The 18257-nt window shown below is 41.3% G+C and overlaps 1 protein-coding gene across 1 annotated transcript in view; it reads right to left on the bottom strand.

The window, feature by feature from the left end:
* The window catches only part of lrpprc (leucine-rich pentatricopeptide repeat containing), a 154880-nt gene that overhangs the window by 48612 nt on the left and 88011 nt on the right, over window positions 1–18257 (bottom strand). The window contains exons 21-23 of the mRNA XM_068045217.1: window positions 7306–7436; window positions 6960–7045; window positions 5650–5857 (exon numbers count right to left, since the gene is read on the bottom strand). Of these exons, the coding sequence (XP_067901318.1) occupies window positions 5650–5857; window positions 6960–7045; window positions 7306–7436 (425 nt within the window). The remainder of the gene's footprint in view (window positions 1–5649; window positions 5858–6959; window positions 7046–7305; window positions 7437–18257) is intronic.

Raw genomic sequence — 18257 nt, 5'->3', positions numbered from 1 at the left:
TCTTCAAGGAGACTGGTGTTGCAATTACAACTAATCCTCAAAAAATTAACTGTGTTGAAGGCTTTATAATTTCCCTAGGTACAATTTAGCTGTCACTTACTTTAAAATTTACTCAAACACGCTTTCGAAATAGCTGTAACTTCACATGTCAAGTGCTTTCCAACCAATTAAGTCTAACTGGAAGTCACTGTTAAACAACTGAATGACTAGACAAGATAGCTCATTTCCCTGCTCTTTTGTTCGGAATAATATGCTGCATTTACATTATCAGCCTCAACAGGATTTTCTGACAGGGACAGAAAAAATTGCTAACGCTGTCCATGCTAAGCACATGAAGCCTGTCATTTACCAATCATCCTTCAAAATGCAATAGCCATGAATGCAACTTAATTACAACCCAATGATCCTTGACGAAAAATCATCTTATCAGTGTCCTGTCTCCGCAAAGCAAATGAACTACTTTTGTCCTTCATTGCTGATGATGCTAAATTCATAATTGCAAAAGAGAGTTTAAAAAAATAAGGCAAGCTACACTGAAGTCTTCACTATCATTAGTACACAGTATGAAACAGGGGGAGGGGAAGAAACACGCTTCAGACAACAAACTTTTTAATTTTTTTTGCTGTGACTCAGTATGATAAATATTAGAAAATTTAAACTTTAAAGATCAAATATTTTCAGTTTGAAATGCTTTGCTCTTAAAAATAGCTGCCTCCGGTCAAAATATGCAAAGTGAATAGAGAAGACCATGTCTGCAGCTATTAATGCATTTTATATCTGTCAGCCTCACTAAACATCACTACAAGATATTTACAATAACACTTCGTTCTTAATTAGTCGTAGCTGATAGTTGTGTTCATTTGGGAGAAGCTGGTGTCCCTTTTATTTTTATCTATACATTTACTTGTTCCCCTCCCCTCCCCCATCAAAATATTTCATTAGCAACTACTTAAATACAAAGCCCCATTCTCAAAACAATACCTTGAATGGCATGATAATTTTACTCCGTGTACCTCATAGAACAGAGTAAGCTCAATTGTTTACATTCTGAATTGACACTTCAATCATGCTCCTGAAGTACTGAGCTGACAAGCGTGACAATCTGAAGAGCTAATTAAGGACAGGGATGCCTAAGCTGAAGAATGGAACACCTCTGCACTTAGTATGCACTAGGCACTGCGAGAACAGAGGTGAGCAGTAATCCTGAGCATTTCCTCCACACTGTCACAATGTATCTCAAATCCCCCAATTTAGCAAAACACCTGCTTTTGACCCAGTACCACATTTCCATATGTTCAGTTCTGAGCCTCTCCAAGCCAAGGCTCTCTCAAAGCATGATCTATTCATTATAAAATGCAACTTGATCTCCCAATGAAATATCAGCAAGTTCGCCTAATGTTGAATTGAGGGATACAGACTAGAATGGTGTATAGTTTGATTTGCAGTCGATACCAAGTTAGCTAGGTTAGAGGCACCAGCATCCTCATGATTTAGCCAGAGAAAATAACCACCAAGATTTCTGCTGATGATTTCTATCTGGTGAATTCTGGTGTAAAAGGTTAGGATTGGGTTTGTTGAGATATTGCTGATGGTTGAATAGCCTCACAATAGAATGCATATATGCTCCCACATAAGAATGGCCAGTTGGATAGTGTATAAATGAATCAACTGTGTCCCGACGTGAGACAGTACCTTAATATTAAAGATGGAAGTAAACTGTAAAGGAACAAATCAAAATGCATTTGTCACAGTTGTTGAGCTAATTACATAGAGTTATGGTGTTATTCCAGCTCAGGGTTTATCTAGAATTTGTGAAACTGTGCACATTAGAATTCTCCTTCCAAGGGATTTGATGTTGATTATCAATCTGTAACTCACTTTTCTCTGCTGCAGTTACAGAAACTCTTGTCCCATAGGCAAAAAACAGTGACTAAGGCCATTGTCTTAGCATGATGTTATACTGCACCATTAGAACACAAAAATAAATTGTCCCACTTGGCATAGCACAGTCCACTTAAGCTTACCATCAGTAGCCCTCAAAAAATGTAAAGAATGTGCCTAATAATGCACATTTGTGCAATTTAGAAAAAAGCAGGAGTGTTGATGACGACATGAGGGGATCCATCTTGAAGGAGTTACTGAACCTGGTAGTATGCAAAGAAGCTGAATTAACGTCAGTGGATACGGTCATTAATGCAGAGTGGTTCAACGATCATGCCATTTCAATTGTATATGTAAATTTGACTGCTCTGCACTGCTAGACTTAGTAACACGCAAGTTCGTTTCCCCTGATGTCGTCACAAGCAGTCAACCTATAAATACGTATTCAAACAGAAATGGAATGAATATCCAAAATATTTGTTTTTAAGATCAACTAATCAGATCAAATCCCACTTCAAGTAAATATTCTTCAGTTACAACACCAAATTACATTAAAAATTCACTCTTGCTTACAACAAAAAAATCTTTAAAAGGCACTATGAAATTAAAATTGTAATAATGTCGTCTTCCACTTGCACAACTGTTGCACATAAAAGGCTGAATTTTATGAGCGCGCCGCAAATCACGGTGGCACGCTTTCATCTCGGCAGTCCATCCGCACAGATGTAGCGTCGCTGAGCCCCCATGATATTTCGCGCGGGGGATCATTTAAAAGGAGGGGACGGAGTGGTGGCCCCCGATGACATAGAGGGGGTAGCCGCTCCATCCATGGCAATGGCGTCCGGCGCCACTTTCAAAGGGCTGCAAGCCCTTTAGGTGCTTTTGCATTTTTAAAGTCAAAGAATGTGGAAAAGTGCAGTAGCACATGGAATTACATTTTCACTCCCCTCACCCACACCTCCAAGGAAGAATCGATTCATTAATTGGACATTCCCACCCAAAAAACTTTTATATAGATCCCAACCTTTCCCCCCGACCTTTAACAACTTTAAACCTGAAGTCCTTCCCACCATCGCCCCTACCAATCAAAAGAGATTTCCCCACTCGCTCTAAGATACACTCCTTCCATCTCCCCACCAGTGTCAAGCCTCAGAACTCTGAATGGAGTACCAAGGATGCGCGAGTTCTGGCCGGCAGCCGGAATATTGGCGTGGGACAGCCCTATGTCAGGACAAGGTAAGTAAATGTGCATTTACTTTACTTCATTTTAATATTTAAATGAAGGCCCCCGCCACTGAGTGGCAGGGGGGCCATACCAAGGTCTCGCTGCTGCCGGTAAAATGCGGCAGGACCTTCTCAGTCTCGGAGGTTGTGGCGGGCCTCTCCCGGAGGATTTTATGGGGCCCCCCCGCACCACGAACCCCGACGCCGGAGAGCTCATAAAATTCAGCCCAAAGTCTCTGATACTTCCTCTTAGCTTGTGGATAATGAAGTACACATTTGAAAGAATTCTTCAAAAATTTTTTCAAAAACCGGTGAAGTTAACAATGGACAAAACCATATTTAGACTATATTTTCTACAATAAAGCATTAATAAATTTGGTACAAAGAAATTAAGGACCAAAAATAAAATGTTGGAATGAACTACAGATCAGAGAATATCAGACTGCCATGGGGGCTCTTTTCTCCACATTTCAGAGAGGTCTGCTCCTCACAGTGAAGCATGGACAAGCACAGACAAAATCAAATGAAGACTTTTCAGACAGGTTGATTACAATTACAAGAATTTATATGGGTGTTTGTGTAGGTGTGTGTATAGGTGTAAGGTCCCAAGGCACTTCTGACATAGGGCTGGATTTTACCTTAGGCGGACGGGAATTCGCCACCAACGTAAAAGTCAGTGCCGAACCCGCTTCCGCCCGGCCCGGGGATCCGTCCTGCATTTTACGGGTCCCGGGCTTTAACTGTTCCGAAGCGGGACTTCCACATGCCTGAGGGAGGAAGTCCCACCTCATTGAGCTACTGGCCAATCAGCGGGCCGGCAGCACCACTGGGTGGCTATTGCTGTGACTGCAGCCCTGCCGACCAGATGGATCCAAGAGTGAAGGTAAGTTGGGCATGCCTCACCAGGGGATCAGTCCTTCCCTGGTGAGGCTGGAGTGGGTGTTTGGGAGGAGGAGCGTCGTGTGCCCAACTGCCATGGCCCCCCCGGGGCACGGAAAGGCTGGCAGCTATTGCTGGGCAGCCTGTCTTGTCCCCAGCATGCCCGCTTGCCATGGGTAAAAATACCCGTAGAGGCGGGCGAGGACCCTTAAGTGGCCGTTGTGGCCACTTAAGGGCCTTGATTGGCCTTGGGCGGGCGGACCATTTCCCCCCACCCCCTGCCCGACCGCCGTAAAGTTGGCCGGAGGCGGGAGCAGGGCGAGTAGGCCTCCGGTTCAATTTTACGCTGCCCCCATGCCAGCATCCGACCTGCTGGAGCGGCGTAAAATTCAGCCCATAAGAAAAACAAAATGTAAGCCAAATAAAAAATAGTGGGCGAGCAAAGGCTTGGTTAAAGGATCTTAAAGAGAGGATCTTAAAAAGGAGAATACAGAGACAGAGTCAGAAAAACTTAAGAAATTTGAAAAGTGGGACCTTAGCAGCTGAAGGCACAGTAGCCAATGGTAGGGATTCACAAGAAACTGGAGTCAGAGGAATGGAGCGCACTGACGGGCTGGAGAAGGTTACACAGATATGGACTGAAACAGATGGAGGATAATTTTAATCATGAGGCATTGGATAAATAGGAGCCAATGTGGATCAACAATGATTGGGGCAACGGGTGAGCTGATTTGGGATAGGATACGAGCAGCAGAAGTAGGCATGTGTCTGATGGAGACTACATGACAACTCCATACTCAGCTCAGGGCTAAACAAGACGCCGAGGTTGTGAACAGTCTGGTTCAGCCCAAGATAGTAATGGGCGAGGGTGAGATGGGGTTAGTGGTGAAGGCAGACAGTTTGCGTCTGGGCTCAAAATGATGACTTTGATCTTCCAAATATTTAACTGAAGGACATTACAGCTCATCCAAGACAATATTGTTCATAGCACAGATACAGCAGATGGGTCAAGCGAATTGCAGGAGGGGAAGAGTTGGGTGTCATTGGCATGCATGTCTAAAGGAACCTGATGGTTTTGGTTTACAGTATTATGACTGATTATGCTGCTCAGTTTTAAAAATTCAGAAACAATTGAGTGGGAGTTCCACTATCATGGGATTAATTACTTTTAGCCACAAGTAGGGGCATTTAATAAAGGTTTGTTAAATAGCAACCAAGTACAGGAAAACCTAGACTTTGAGGTTACAATTGAATTGGGTGAGCCATTACATTGAAATAATTCCCTATCCCATCCCATAAAGCTCTCCATTTCAAAACTAAAATTCAGAGTCTAGCTATTATTCTTCGAAGTTTCTACATAACATTGCATTTTTCATGCTAATATTTGGAAAATTCTAATTGTCATTTGAGGTGTGCAGTTCTGGTGAAATGTTTTCTGAAATGTACATAAATTCTTTACCAGATGTTTCAAACTCTAAGCTTAGCTAATAACTAAGAAAATGGCAGATTAATCCATAAAGTCAATTAAGCTCTTCCTGAAAAATGTGATTATTTTGTAAAATAACTAAGTGTGCACACCAGAACAACAGGGAAAGAGTCCTTTCTTCAGCAGAACATTTAGTTAGTTGCTACTGGGAAACGTTGATTTTAATATTTTCAACTTACTTATCAAGATGGACTCCAATCAGTGGTGAACACAGGTTGGCAGTAGGCTTGGCAAACCCCAAATTCACAATGGATTCATGTAGCTGTTTCAATGTATCTGTTTCTCCCCTCATAGCTACAGCATTCAGGATATGGAAGAACGAAGTGTTGGTTGTGTCTCTTAGAACAACCTCTTTCTCTTTCATCTCCTTTAGGATTAGAATAGCATCTACAATGCAAACACAAAAGGTTCGCAGTAAAAATTTATTCAAGACGAAAACAAACTGCCTTTTTAAAAAAATGGCATTTTAACTAAGCAAGAATGCAAATTCCGGAGTATAATGCAGATTTCAAGTTAATTACTACTTGTATATCTATGCGAGACTACAATTATATATCACAATGGCATGATTTTATCATTTCTCTGCTAGTGACTACAAATTATAGGCAGTATTGGTGTGCCCACTCTGCACTGTATAACCCTGCACAGCCTGCCCTGTAGCTGTACAATCTCACTAAATGGATGCTTTTATTCTTCAATGATAACATCTGCTAAATCACACTATTGTTTCTCCAGCAGATGGTTTGTCACGAGGCCAGATAATTAAGATGTGTTTACACTGTATTTACATCTAGACTAATGGCTTGATACCGATACAGCCTGTTTGCAGAGCTGATACTAATTATCCAGTCTTAGTGAGGGAAAGCTTTCTAACAGTCTACATTAAAAAAATAAGGTTTGATAATCTGAACAAATTAGTTCTCCTTATGGACAGACATAGTCCAGTCTCTTATTTCAACAAACGCAAGCGTTGTGGCTTTTAGCAACTAATCCAACTGAGTGAATTATTTCAAAATGTTTTAATAAGTTCCAAATATAATTGTGAAATTGAACTGAACACTTATTTTCAAATAGCATATTAAAATGGTTTTATAAATGTCGTGCAACTTTGTATTCAAGTTATTATGCATTACCATACTAAAACAAAAATAAAAACCATTAGTGCAGGCACAGTAGGCAATCTATGCCACAAGTCATGTTCCTCAAACTTAAATTGAATGGCTATGTTAATAAAAAAATCTGCAAAAAAAAGCAAATGCACTGAGCTGTGCAAAATATAAATGACAAGCTTGCCAAGCCATTATAACCACTGTAATGGCCTGCACTGTCCAGCAATTTTATGTAAATTCACATGAAAATTATCGTGCAGCATATAAATGTAACATTTGAAGGCATGATATACATCAAAGTAAAGTCAAATTCTCATTAATTTACAGAAATGTAAATGCTTGTGATTAAAAAAAATATTTTACAGGTGTAGTCAGCTTACCTTCTAATTTACCATGCTTGGCTAGGACCCTCACAAGTGCCAAGTACTTATTTGTGTCAAGGGCAACAGAGGAATCTTTGCGGTCCCTTAAAATCCGAATGAGGAAAAAAAGTTTTTCACAAATGTGCAGACTTTTATTTAGTATCTCAAAATGTTGCAGTAACGCAACGCTCAACTTCATGCTATACAAAAAATCAACGTGTAGCAACTCTCACTTTGAATTTAGCCACAGTCAAGGCTCTGATTAAGATTTTATGAAGGGGGTTTAAAGATTACTACCTGTTTAATTCAAGGTCTGTATATCAGCATAAATTAATCTGACATATTTCTGCACTAGTGTACTTACATTTCTTGTTTCAGGTTCAGTGCCTCTTCTGCATTATCGTGTCGACAGCAAAGATTTATTAGTGCAGCGTAGCCACCGATAGCCATGTCCGTTTCATACTGAGCTTTCACTTCAAGGGCTTTTTGCATATTCTAAAAAGAGAATGAAAAAGCAGTTCTGCTGAAGGCAGTCTTGGTTGTATAATACAAAGTGAAGATTTTCTTTCCCATCAAAACCTCGACAGATGTTGTAGTTTTAGTTACTGTTCAGTACACTTAATTATTAAACAGGTGGGTTCACATCGCATCTTTAAAAATAAAATGCGGTTGGCAAAACAAATTGAGGGCCCAGAGAATGTCAAATACTTAATCTTTGGAGCAAATATTGAGTTATTTATACATAAATGTACTTTTAGTAAGATCAAATAGTAATAATTCTCTCATTGTAATAAACAGATTGTATTTCCTAAAGGAATTGTTTTCTCCACCTTCAGATTAAAGACACACAAAAAATGGACTGACATGAAATATACATCAATTTTACTAACTTCTGTACAGGCCTCAATTTCTGACATAAGTGCACTTAGCCAGTTATATAACCTCTCACATTCCTGGGAACGTTTTGACAAGTAACAAAAATGCAGGTGTTCATAAGTAATCTTAGCAGTGCATTTATAGGGAGTTGGTCACCAAAAGTCAAGCACCTTTCACAGGGAGAAAGGAGGTGAAAAATAAAGTCAGTGAGTAAAGAGTCACTCACATAAATCCTAGAAACCAGTTTCAAAGTAGCAAGTTTCCTACCTGCTAGGTGAGGATAAAGCAGGGTAGTGAGGCCAGGAAGAGATTCTGCAAAGAATACTGCAAAGAGCCAAGCATCGCCTGAGCTACGTGTACTCAGCAGTATTAACCAAGTGATTTCCTAAAGCAAGCAAGCCAGCACTCTGCTGAATTAGCTGATTTCAGCCACAGTAGCAGTAGGGAATTACAAATGGCCTCAGGATCCCTGGGTTCGGTGGTGGCGGGATTCTAATCACCATTTCGTGATTTCTATAGGAAAGTGGTGTTGTGAGGGAAAAATTAAATATAGCTGTAATGTTACACACCACCACCCCGACTTCCCTTTTTGAATATCCTGCCAACATCCACTGTCAACATTCACTGTCAACATTCACACTTGAATAATGGGTACTTAGATAAGAGGGGGCTCAACTCCTGTGGAATAATATCCCAGCAAGGAGTCAACACCTTTGGAAAATTTATAAGAATAAAAACAAAATTAAAAGGAAACATTTGCAAGGAATGGCGAATAAGGCATATTCGTGATCTTAAAAAAAACCCATTTACATTGACAGATTACTCATACACAAGATATGCTTCCAGGTGCTGGACATTATAAAATGCTGTACTGTAAAAAAAAATCCCAAACATAACTTAACATTTTTCTTCATGGTTTCTCCTTCATATAGTGTGTTATGTGGACAATGGCATTATAGCCCGGTCGTGATTTAAGAGAGCTTGAAAATCTTGCAGACAATTCTGGCCAATAGACCAATCTGAGATTAAACATTGGCCAAGAATTTGCCATAGGAATGAGGGTGAAACTGCAAGCATTGGCTGTCAATTACTCTTCTGAAACACACAGCAACTTCTGGAGTCCGCATCGCGGAAATCCAGACGTTGCTCTCAGTGATACTATGTTTCCCAATAGGATGTGTTATTGAAGTCCCCCCCAGACTGCACTCAAGTAGTCATCACTGAGCTGATGAGAACTTGCCCTTTTACGCTACTAGTCTCAGAGTCATTACGGCACAGGAGGCGGCAATTTGGCTCATCAAGTCCATGCCAGCTCTCTGTCAAGCAATCCAGTCAGTCCCATTCCCTGTTCTATACCCATAGCCCTGCAAGTTTAATTCCCTCAAGTGCCCATCCAATTTCCATTTGAAATCATCGATGGTCTCTGCTTCCACCCTCGTAGGCAGAGTTCCAGGTCGCTGCAAAAAAACGTTCTCACATCCCCCTGCATCTTTTGCCCAAAACCTTAAATCTGTGTTCCCTAGTCCTTTTATCATCAGCTAATGGGAACAAAAAGATTTTTGTTTAACTTCTCTAAACCTGCCAAAATCTTGTCCACCTATCAAATCTCACCTCAATCTCCTTTCCTCCAAGAACAACCCAAGCTTCTCACTGTAAAAATCCTGGAAAAAGTTGCACCTTGTCGAGTGAGGTGTAACTGGGTTTTTAATGGGGTACCAAGTTCATAATTACTGCTGAACAGCCTCACTGGCCCTGAAAACTAAGTTTATATTTGTGGAATAGCAAATCTTTCCATTATGATAAAAACATTCATATTTTAATTTTTTTTTTAAAGTTTGATATTTTTCAGCTTCTACCTTAAACCAATGTGCATGTCCCAATCATTTATTCCGCTCTCTGTAAAAAATTTTATTTGAAGTGGAAAATTCAGTGCATTTTACTTCCTGGTTTGCAGTCAGACAGAACATTTCAATGTGACTGGTGTTTACCCTGCTTGATGGACATCACTGTTGCTGGTCACCTGGAGATCCCCTTGACTTGACACCAGTTTCAAACTGACATCAGGAAAAGGAAAATCCGCACCACAGAGATTGGTAAATCTTTGTGGGAAGTTTTCTTCAAGGTCAGCAACTGTGAAATCCAGGTCATTTTTAAACTAAAATTCTGTAGACTGTTTCACAGTGTTTGTACTTTTATAGGTCAACTATAATTGTGGATAACAAACTGGTTAATTTTAAAACATCCTCCCCAGAATGGATGCACTTAGGTTCTATATAAAAATCACAATTGCCACTGTAGCTACTTATTTTCATAAATATTACTGCTTCCAACAAAATGTGGACAGATGTATCTGGGTGAGGGAAAGCTTCACTATAGCCCTTTTTAATCCTCATGTACTCAGCCAAAGAGCATAGTCCGACACATCTTTATGCAATAAATCAAGAAATGGTTTTGACTAAGCATCAAATGGCACAACTACAATCATGTAGTTAAAACATAAAAAAATGGCGGGGGCATAGTTTGAGTAATTTACAAAGTCATCAGATGGGTGTATCGTTGGACACATGCATTCCCAGAAACATGTTACACAATGTTTCTTCTTAGAGTATCTAAGTTTGTTCCTTTTAGGTCAATTGCAATTCAGATTTCTGAGCTTTGCTACGGGAAAGCCCACACACATCCCTTCCTCACCTCCTTCCCCCATGTTCTACTATCACAAAACATCAACTACTGGGGACGACAATTTCAAACAACAAAACGAGTAAATAAACAAAAAACTTTACCAAGAGATGACGATTGTGAGGACAGAAGTTAGACAAGACATCACAAATTGATAAATAAAAGAGGGCACAAATCTGGGAGGATGCATTTTTAACTGGGATATCATCACTAGTAAGAATGAAACTGACATACTTTGCATGTTTTTAACTTGTCTTATTTTTAGGAGAATGTAGAATGCATTAAGTAGGTTCATATATATTATATATATATATATATATAAAAAATGGAATATATGATTTACGTGATTTTCTATTTTGCGATATCTTACCTTGCCAAGAACTGTCAAGTAAAGAATGAATACATTTTTAACATGACATCAGTTCAATAAAAGTTGGGTGCTATTTATTAGCATCATCACTAACAATTGATACGCACATGGAGATGATTTAAAACAAGTGCTATCTGTGCCTAGTATACAATTTTCTTAGTGTTGGCGTGATAGAAGCAGTTAAACCCCTTGGGAACCAGGCACTTTCTAAATTGAGGATTTTGTATGAATTGCATGCCTGGACTTGGTATCAAAATTACAAATGATACCATATTTCTATCAACAAACTGCTATACAAGCTTTATTTTAAATTTCAAAACACTCACGGTTACCTTCCCAGAGCCACTAGTTTATATGTGGTCAGACTGCATGCTCCCACCTACAACCTGCAGTGGTCTTTCAGACAGCAAGTAATATATACAGCTGGTTCCCTAACATGTCCATTTCTTCAAATCGAACCAAATACAGGATGGAGATTAAGTCAGAGATGTTATAAATAAAAATGGCAAATTTTCAGACCACTAATTTTGATTAAAGGTCACACATAAAACCTTAAACTTTATCCCTCTTTCAGATACTCCATAACTATTGTGTACTTAGAGCAGTTTTGCTTATGGCTAGACTAGAAATTGTATTCTGCAGATCAGAATATAAAAAAATGTATTTGCTTACTGACAGATGGCGTTTGGCATCATTGCATACTGATGTAGGAACGGTACCCATAAATTGCTGGATCATGTATTTGAGTTTTGTTGGGGAAATGCCCTAAAATGGAACTTTAGCTTGAAAGTTGAACACACAAAATCAAATTCATCTTTTGAACAGTATGCTGGGAAAAGCTATCAACTAACAAAAGTTATCAGCTAGTTTAAACCATTACCTACATTTTTGATCATATAATTTCCCATATAATCTGGCCATAAAATACTCCCTGCTAAAAGGGCAAACTAATCAAAGCCATAAAGCCTCTAGGTTAATTGCACCTATGTTTATACGACAAGCATTCCTTACCCATATGAGAAGCTATCACTAACTCAAGTCACTTAGGTAACACTTAAATGGAACAATGATGCCATTTCAAAAATGTTTGAGAAATACAAGATCAGTAGTTGTGTCATAAAATTCAAAGACACAAATTGCCTTTACATACTCTACATGTATCAGGTTTGATTTGTAGAAGGTCGAGGAGATCTTCCAGCACCAATGTCATCAGTTTGGGTGAAGTGAATAAAGGGAAACCTGTCTTTAAAATTAAAATGCAATAGAGGGTCCTGCATCCCTGAGTGTTCATCTATTGGTAGTCAGTAGTGGCAGCAATAGACAGTACTAATCTTCATCTATAGAGAACAAGCTCTCTTTGGCTTTATAGAATTGTCAGTCTTTCTGTTTGTTCACTCAGGCTCTCTTTCTTCTATAAGAATCGGTACCTTGCAGCTGCAGAAAAATGCCTTTACCAGGTACGGCCTGTAAAGGTATAGGACAAAAAATAACAAAAGTGAGTTAGCTAGTAAGAGTGCACCAGCCAATTGAAGACAAAGAAAAATGTCAGTTAACTTTGTAAGTGCCCGAGATCAGAGGAAGGGGAGAATAAAACCAGCTCAAATATCATCACACTGCAGAAGGTGGGGTCAGTTGGAAGTTCAAGTGGAACAGAGAGCCCCGCTGCCAAAGATGGCTCATTGACTGAACATTCCAGAAGTTTATGCCTGTGCCCCAGGGAAGGAAGGAGACTGCCTCAACCACGATGCTCTTAATAATGGGACTATATAACCTCTGAACACTGATAATCATACACACAGACATGGGCTATTTAATAAACTGGCTATTCAAAGCCATTAACGTGTCTGCTATCTAAAAGATTACTCAAAGTAATCTCACCAATTTGTAACCTCACTCTGGTCACTGCTCTTGTTTATGCCCAGCATCCATCAGTGTTGATTTACAGTGATATTGTGCTCTTTTAAGTATCTCTGTCTAGTAATAATTTGCTACTCAACTACTAAATCACAGAAACTTCGAGCACAGGGAGGCCACTGGGCACACTGTGCCCATGCTGGCTCTTAGAAAGAGCAGTCATGATTAGTCCTACATTCCCACTTTTTGTCCGTAACCCTATAAGTTCCTCATCCTCATGCATCTGTCCAACTCTCTTTTAAACTTATTTAAGGGATCAGCTTCCACATTTTCAGGTAGAGTTTTCCAGATCCTGACAACTCTAAATGCAAAAAATTTCTCATCTCCTCACTAGATCTTTTGCCAATGATTTTAAATCTATGACCTTTAGTTATTGATCCACTCACCAGAGGGAATAATACTCTATCAAAACCTCTCTTGAAAACCTTTATTAGGTCACTTCTTAACCTTATCTGTTCTAAGGAGAACAGTCCAGATAATTCCAATATTCTTATGCATGTTCTTATGGGATTACTTCTATTTTAAAAAAAAATATGTTTCAAGGACTTATAGTTGAATAATGGACATTGATTCATCTGGAATCTTGAAGAGGCTGAACTTTATGGAGTTTTTTTTTTATAAAAGAAGTCACCAGAAGGTTCTTGGATTTGGCTTGTAAACAAGTCTTACTGGAAGGCACCGAAAGTGAATAATCACCCAGGAGGGGGTGTTTTTGACTTGGGGAGATGTTTACAAAGAAGTGACAGGTCAAATTGTATAGATGTCAGGAGGTTTGACTTCTGGGCTGTTTTTAGTTTCAGTTCAAACTGTTAGAACAGTCAGTTGGTTTTTGCCTGCCAGAAAAAGATCCAGCTTAGCTCTCTCTCTCTCTCGAAAAGAAATCCTACATTCCCAGTGTGACAGATTCCTATTTCCTCCTGTATTTGAAGTAACCCTGCATATTTGAAGAAACCTTGTGTATCGAATGTGTGGGAACTGAAACCCTGTTGCTGCATTTCTGTTGTAAGACCTATTTGAAGTCTCTGTAGCTGCATTTCTTGGAAGCCTACCCAAACTGATCTTCAACATTGCCTGGAAAGAACTGTTCTAAAAAGATCCCAGTACCAGCCGTCAACATGTATTTGGGACGCCAAACCAAACCAAAGAACACAGATCCATATTTTTTTTTGTCTTCAAGTATGATCAAGTCTTCAGCCTAAATGGGTTTATTTTCAGCATTTTAACAAAAAATCCCTTTTATTTTTCCAGTTAACCAGTGTGTGTGTGTCTAAGATAAGTAAGGGACTTTAATATTTCAATTTGTGTGTGTATGTTTGACTTCATTATTGGTGAAAACTTGGTTTATAATAAACTGATCATTTTTTTGTTTTTTTGTTAAAGAAACCTGGTTGATGTGTTTTATTCTGGGGAAACAGAGTATATGGTTGACCGTATCGGTAAGTGGGAAAATTTAAATATATGTTGTGACCTATGGAGAAGTGAGACTAGAATAAACAGTGCACTTTTCCTGCCTTGGTCGTAACAATGTCTATGAAGTATCTGTACCCAACTTTAAATTGTGACTCGAGACCAATAAATAGCATTTAGTGCATGACTTGTGGTCTTGATTTGGCATGAATGTGGACTCACTCACTTAGCAGCTCCAGGGGAACTTAACTGAGAGTTAGTAACTTAATCCAAACTGGGTTAAATGTAAGATAATGTGGGAGCCTAATCAAGCATCACCTCCCTAGACCTAAATTGGGAGCTAAAAGCCCAGACAGTTTCTTGATGAGCAGTAAGTTTGTGCAAGCTTTCTTTAACGGGTGAGTGCTCGATTCCAGTAGTGTGGCTACAAATAAAGCTTTACCCCTGGCTTGCACATTTGTATTTGAGGGCCCAAACAAGAATCATCAACTTGCTTCCAATTGGAACACTTACATTTTTAGCTGTATAATTTCTGATTTTATGAAGAGCAAGAACTTTAATGGTTTTCTCTGAATAAGGATTTGAGAAGGGAAGGCTTTCTCATTTTGAATAGGAAAGCACTGAATTTCTTAAAAAGAAAAATTCAAAATCAGCTGCAAAAGGGTCAAATATTTTATTAGAGAAAAAGTTAAGCATCTGGTCAACCCGCTAAGCAACTGAAAATACTTTGAATACAAACTGTGGGCATTTATGTCAAGACAGTGTCAAATTGAAGGAGGAAAATGAACAAAACCACTGATAAATCAGAAAGCAACTTGCAGCAAAAGTTCTCTCGTCACCAAGCCATTTAAAGGATTATCTCTGCTCATTTAACTGCTCACCCAGATTTTCAGAAACAGCTTAAGGTCATTTCAGGTCTTTAAGGCTATAGGTGCAGATCAAATTTTACAGAGTTACTTAAATTTGGTGTTGTTTGGTCAGAGCCATTGTTAATGTATCAGAGCAAAAGTGTGATTCCCTTAGTATATGAATGCTTCCTATCTGTGAAATGTAGATCAAATAGTGCTGTCAAGAAATCAGTGTGGAATAGCAAGTAAAGGGACAAACTGCAAAAACCAAAGGAATTAAATGAATGTGTTTGCATATTAATGCAGTGCATAAGAAGCAAATTTAGGAAACTGAAATCATTGGGCTGAATTTTGTTCGGAGGCCGCAGGTCCCAACGTCAGAAGTGGAAGAGGGTACAGCTTCCGCTGGGGCAATGAGCGGCCAGCCACATGTGATTAAGCGACAGCTGGCCAATTAAAGAGATAGCTGGCCAATTAAAGAGTCAGATGGCGCAGGGACTGTCCATTGAAAGTATGCAGGCAGCAAAAGCAATGTCAAATGTTGCCGCCGCATATGCTGGGGCCATAGTTAAGGGGCTGTCAGACCTGCATTTATCTTTGCAAGGCTCTGGTGAAGGAAGGTAGGCCCAACCACCATGGCTGGATGGCCCCACGGTTCAGCGATTTCTCCCTCCAGGCTGCAAGGGAAAGGTGGGAGGTCCTCCTCCCCAGGGACAGGAGGGGAAGACTGGCTCGCCTGACCAATCAAGCCTGAACAGAGCTAGCAGAGGTCAGCAACTGTGCGGTCACCCCCAGGACCTGGATCCAGTGCTGAAAGCAGGTTAATGACCTGATCCTGTCTGCTGAGGTGAGTACTCCATACACTTTCTACCCAGTGCTCATGTGTCCACCACTGGATACATGGAGCTCCAAAGTAGGGGTCATTGGAATGATATGATGGGAAACCCATAACCCTCAATCTATCCATTCTGTCATGCAGGTCATGCTCATCAACAAGAACAAAGAGCTGGAGAGATTGGGGAACAGCTGGCCACCTCTGAGGAGGAGGGAGTCTCAGAAGGTGCACTGTCTAATCATTCGCCCGGATCCTCCACCAGTACAGATACTTCATGGGGATCCGTTCACATTCGGGTACATAACCTGGTGAGCACATCAGACACACCCGAGCAGCTGACAGAAGCTGTGACAGCAAGGCTACTGACAGTCAGAGGACTCAGAGGCCAGGCCCATGCCGAGACCCATGCTGATAATATGCCTCTGGCATCACTGACAGCATGGGAAATGCCGCAGCGAGAGGTAAGGCAACATCTGGAACAGTTGCCAAAGGCTATGCGTACCCAAGCACAAACGATGGAGGAGTGCTGCCATGTCTCTGATTGGCGACTCTCATGGATTGCCTGATTCAGCAGACCATTCAGTGGCTGCTGGAGACGTGTGCAGACCTGCCAAGTATTGAGCTCGATGCAGCAGTGACAATTTGAGAGGGTGTTGAGGCACCTGGAGCTTCCACCAGGTCCTTGTCCCTCTCAGGTCAGCAGAGAGGTACAAGTATGCCTTGCAAGGGAGGAGGAGCGGCTGCCTCACGCTTCCAGGGGCTCCTCTCATGGTGCTCCTGGTATAGGCAGTAGCTCCTCAGCCCCTCTGACAGGGACGACAGCGCCTCCATCATCACCGATGACAGAGAAGGATTCTGCATCTTTGCAGGAGGCCCTTAGTATGCTGGGGCCCTCAAAGGACGGCTGCCAAGGTCATCCGAAGCCATGGGGTAGCAAAGTCAGCAGTCTGCCTCCACCTCAGCTGACAGCACAAGGGAAGTACCACATAGGAGCACCCGGAAAAGATTTAAGACACCTAGATGCACTTAGGAGCTTGTGAGTGAATGTACATTCAAAATGGATAGGATTGCGTTTGGTGTCACGCAGAATAAAGAATTATGTTATTTCACTACAAGTGCAGAGCATCATCAACTGCACACGTGGCCATCAAGGCTCTCGCAGACCAGCCAGTGGCCTTCATCAACAGGAAGGGCTTCCACTTACTCAATGTACAACTGGTCTGCAACCACCACAAATGGATCCTGCAGGTGCATGTAAGGTTCCTGGGAAGCAGCCACGATGCCTACATATGTGAATGTACAACGGAGTCTCGGGCCTCACGTGTGTATCTCAGGGCCTCACGTGTGTATCTCATAGGGCCTTTCCTGCTGTCCCTGAGGTCCTTCATTTAGCACTGCTTGGGCACCATTGTCCTCCGCATCCTCATCGTCGGAGAAGGCATTGCCCTCCACGATATCCTCACTGGTCAATGCCTCCACCATTGTAGCGCCAGGTTGTGCAGTGCACAGCAGACCACCATGATACACGAAACCTTTGCTGAGGCACAGTGAAGGGTTCCACCAGATCGATCTAGGCATCTGAATCTCAACTTCAGGAGACCAATGGCCTGCTCAAGTTGTCCCATGGCAGGTGTTGTACCTCTCCTCTGCAACTATATGTGGGTCCCTCATAGGTGTCAGTAGCCTTGTCCTCAGTGGGTAGCCCTTGTCTCGTGCCTTAAATGATGACTACCACGAGGGAGAATGGAAAAGCTCTGGCATATAGGACTGCTATGTAGGCGTCATGGCTGCTTCCCGGTAACCTTGAACACACCTGCAGGATCCATTTGCAGTGGTCGCAGACCAGTTGTATATTGGGCAAGTGGAAGCCTTTCCTGTTGATGGCTGGTCTGCGGGAGCCATGAGTGCATTCGATGACACCCTGCACCTGGGGGAATCCAGCGATGCCACCAAACCCTATAGCACTCTCAGCTTGACTGCTTGGATCAGTGCGGAAGTGCACATAGTTGCTAGCTCTCCTGAAAAGGGCATTGGTAACCTTCTTGGTGCGCCGATATGCTGTAGAGTATGAGATCCCATACATATCTTCAGTTGATCCGTGGAATGATCCAGTGGCGTAGAAGTTCAACTGTGATCTTCAGCAACACCAGCATTGGGTGTGTACCAAGATCTAAGGGGGCTCAGCTCATTCTGCATCATGGCACATAGATCAGTGACTGCCTCCCTGGAGAGGCAGAGTCTTCGGAGATCTGCCGGTAGTTGAGCCTCGGCTGGTAGACCCTCACTGTAGGGTAGAATCTTCTGCATGCTAGAGGCTGCTGGTGTGCCCTTCTGCGTCCTTCTCTGGCATCCCGACCCCAAGGCTGGCCCTCATGTGGGTCCCTGAC

The sequence above is a fragment of the Heterodontus francisci genome, chromosome 13, assembly GCF_036365525.1.
Source record: "Heterodontus francisci isolate sHetFra1 chromosome 13, sHetFra1.hap1, whole genome shotgun sequence".
Lineage (NCBI taxonomy): Eukaryota > Metazoa > Chordata > Chondrichthyes > Heterodontiformes > Heterodontidae > Heterodontus > Heterodontus francisci.
This window is presented reverse-complemented; position numbering and strand designations above follow the sequence as displayed.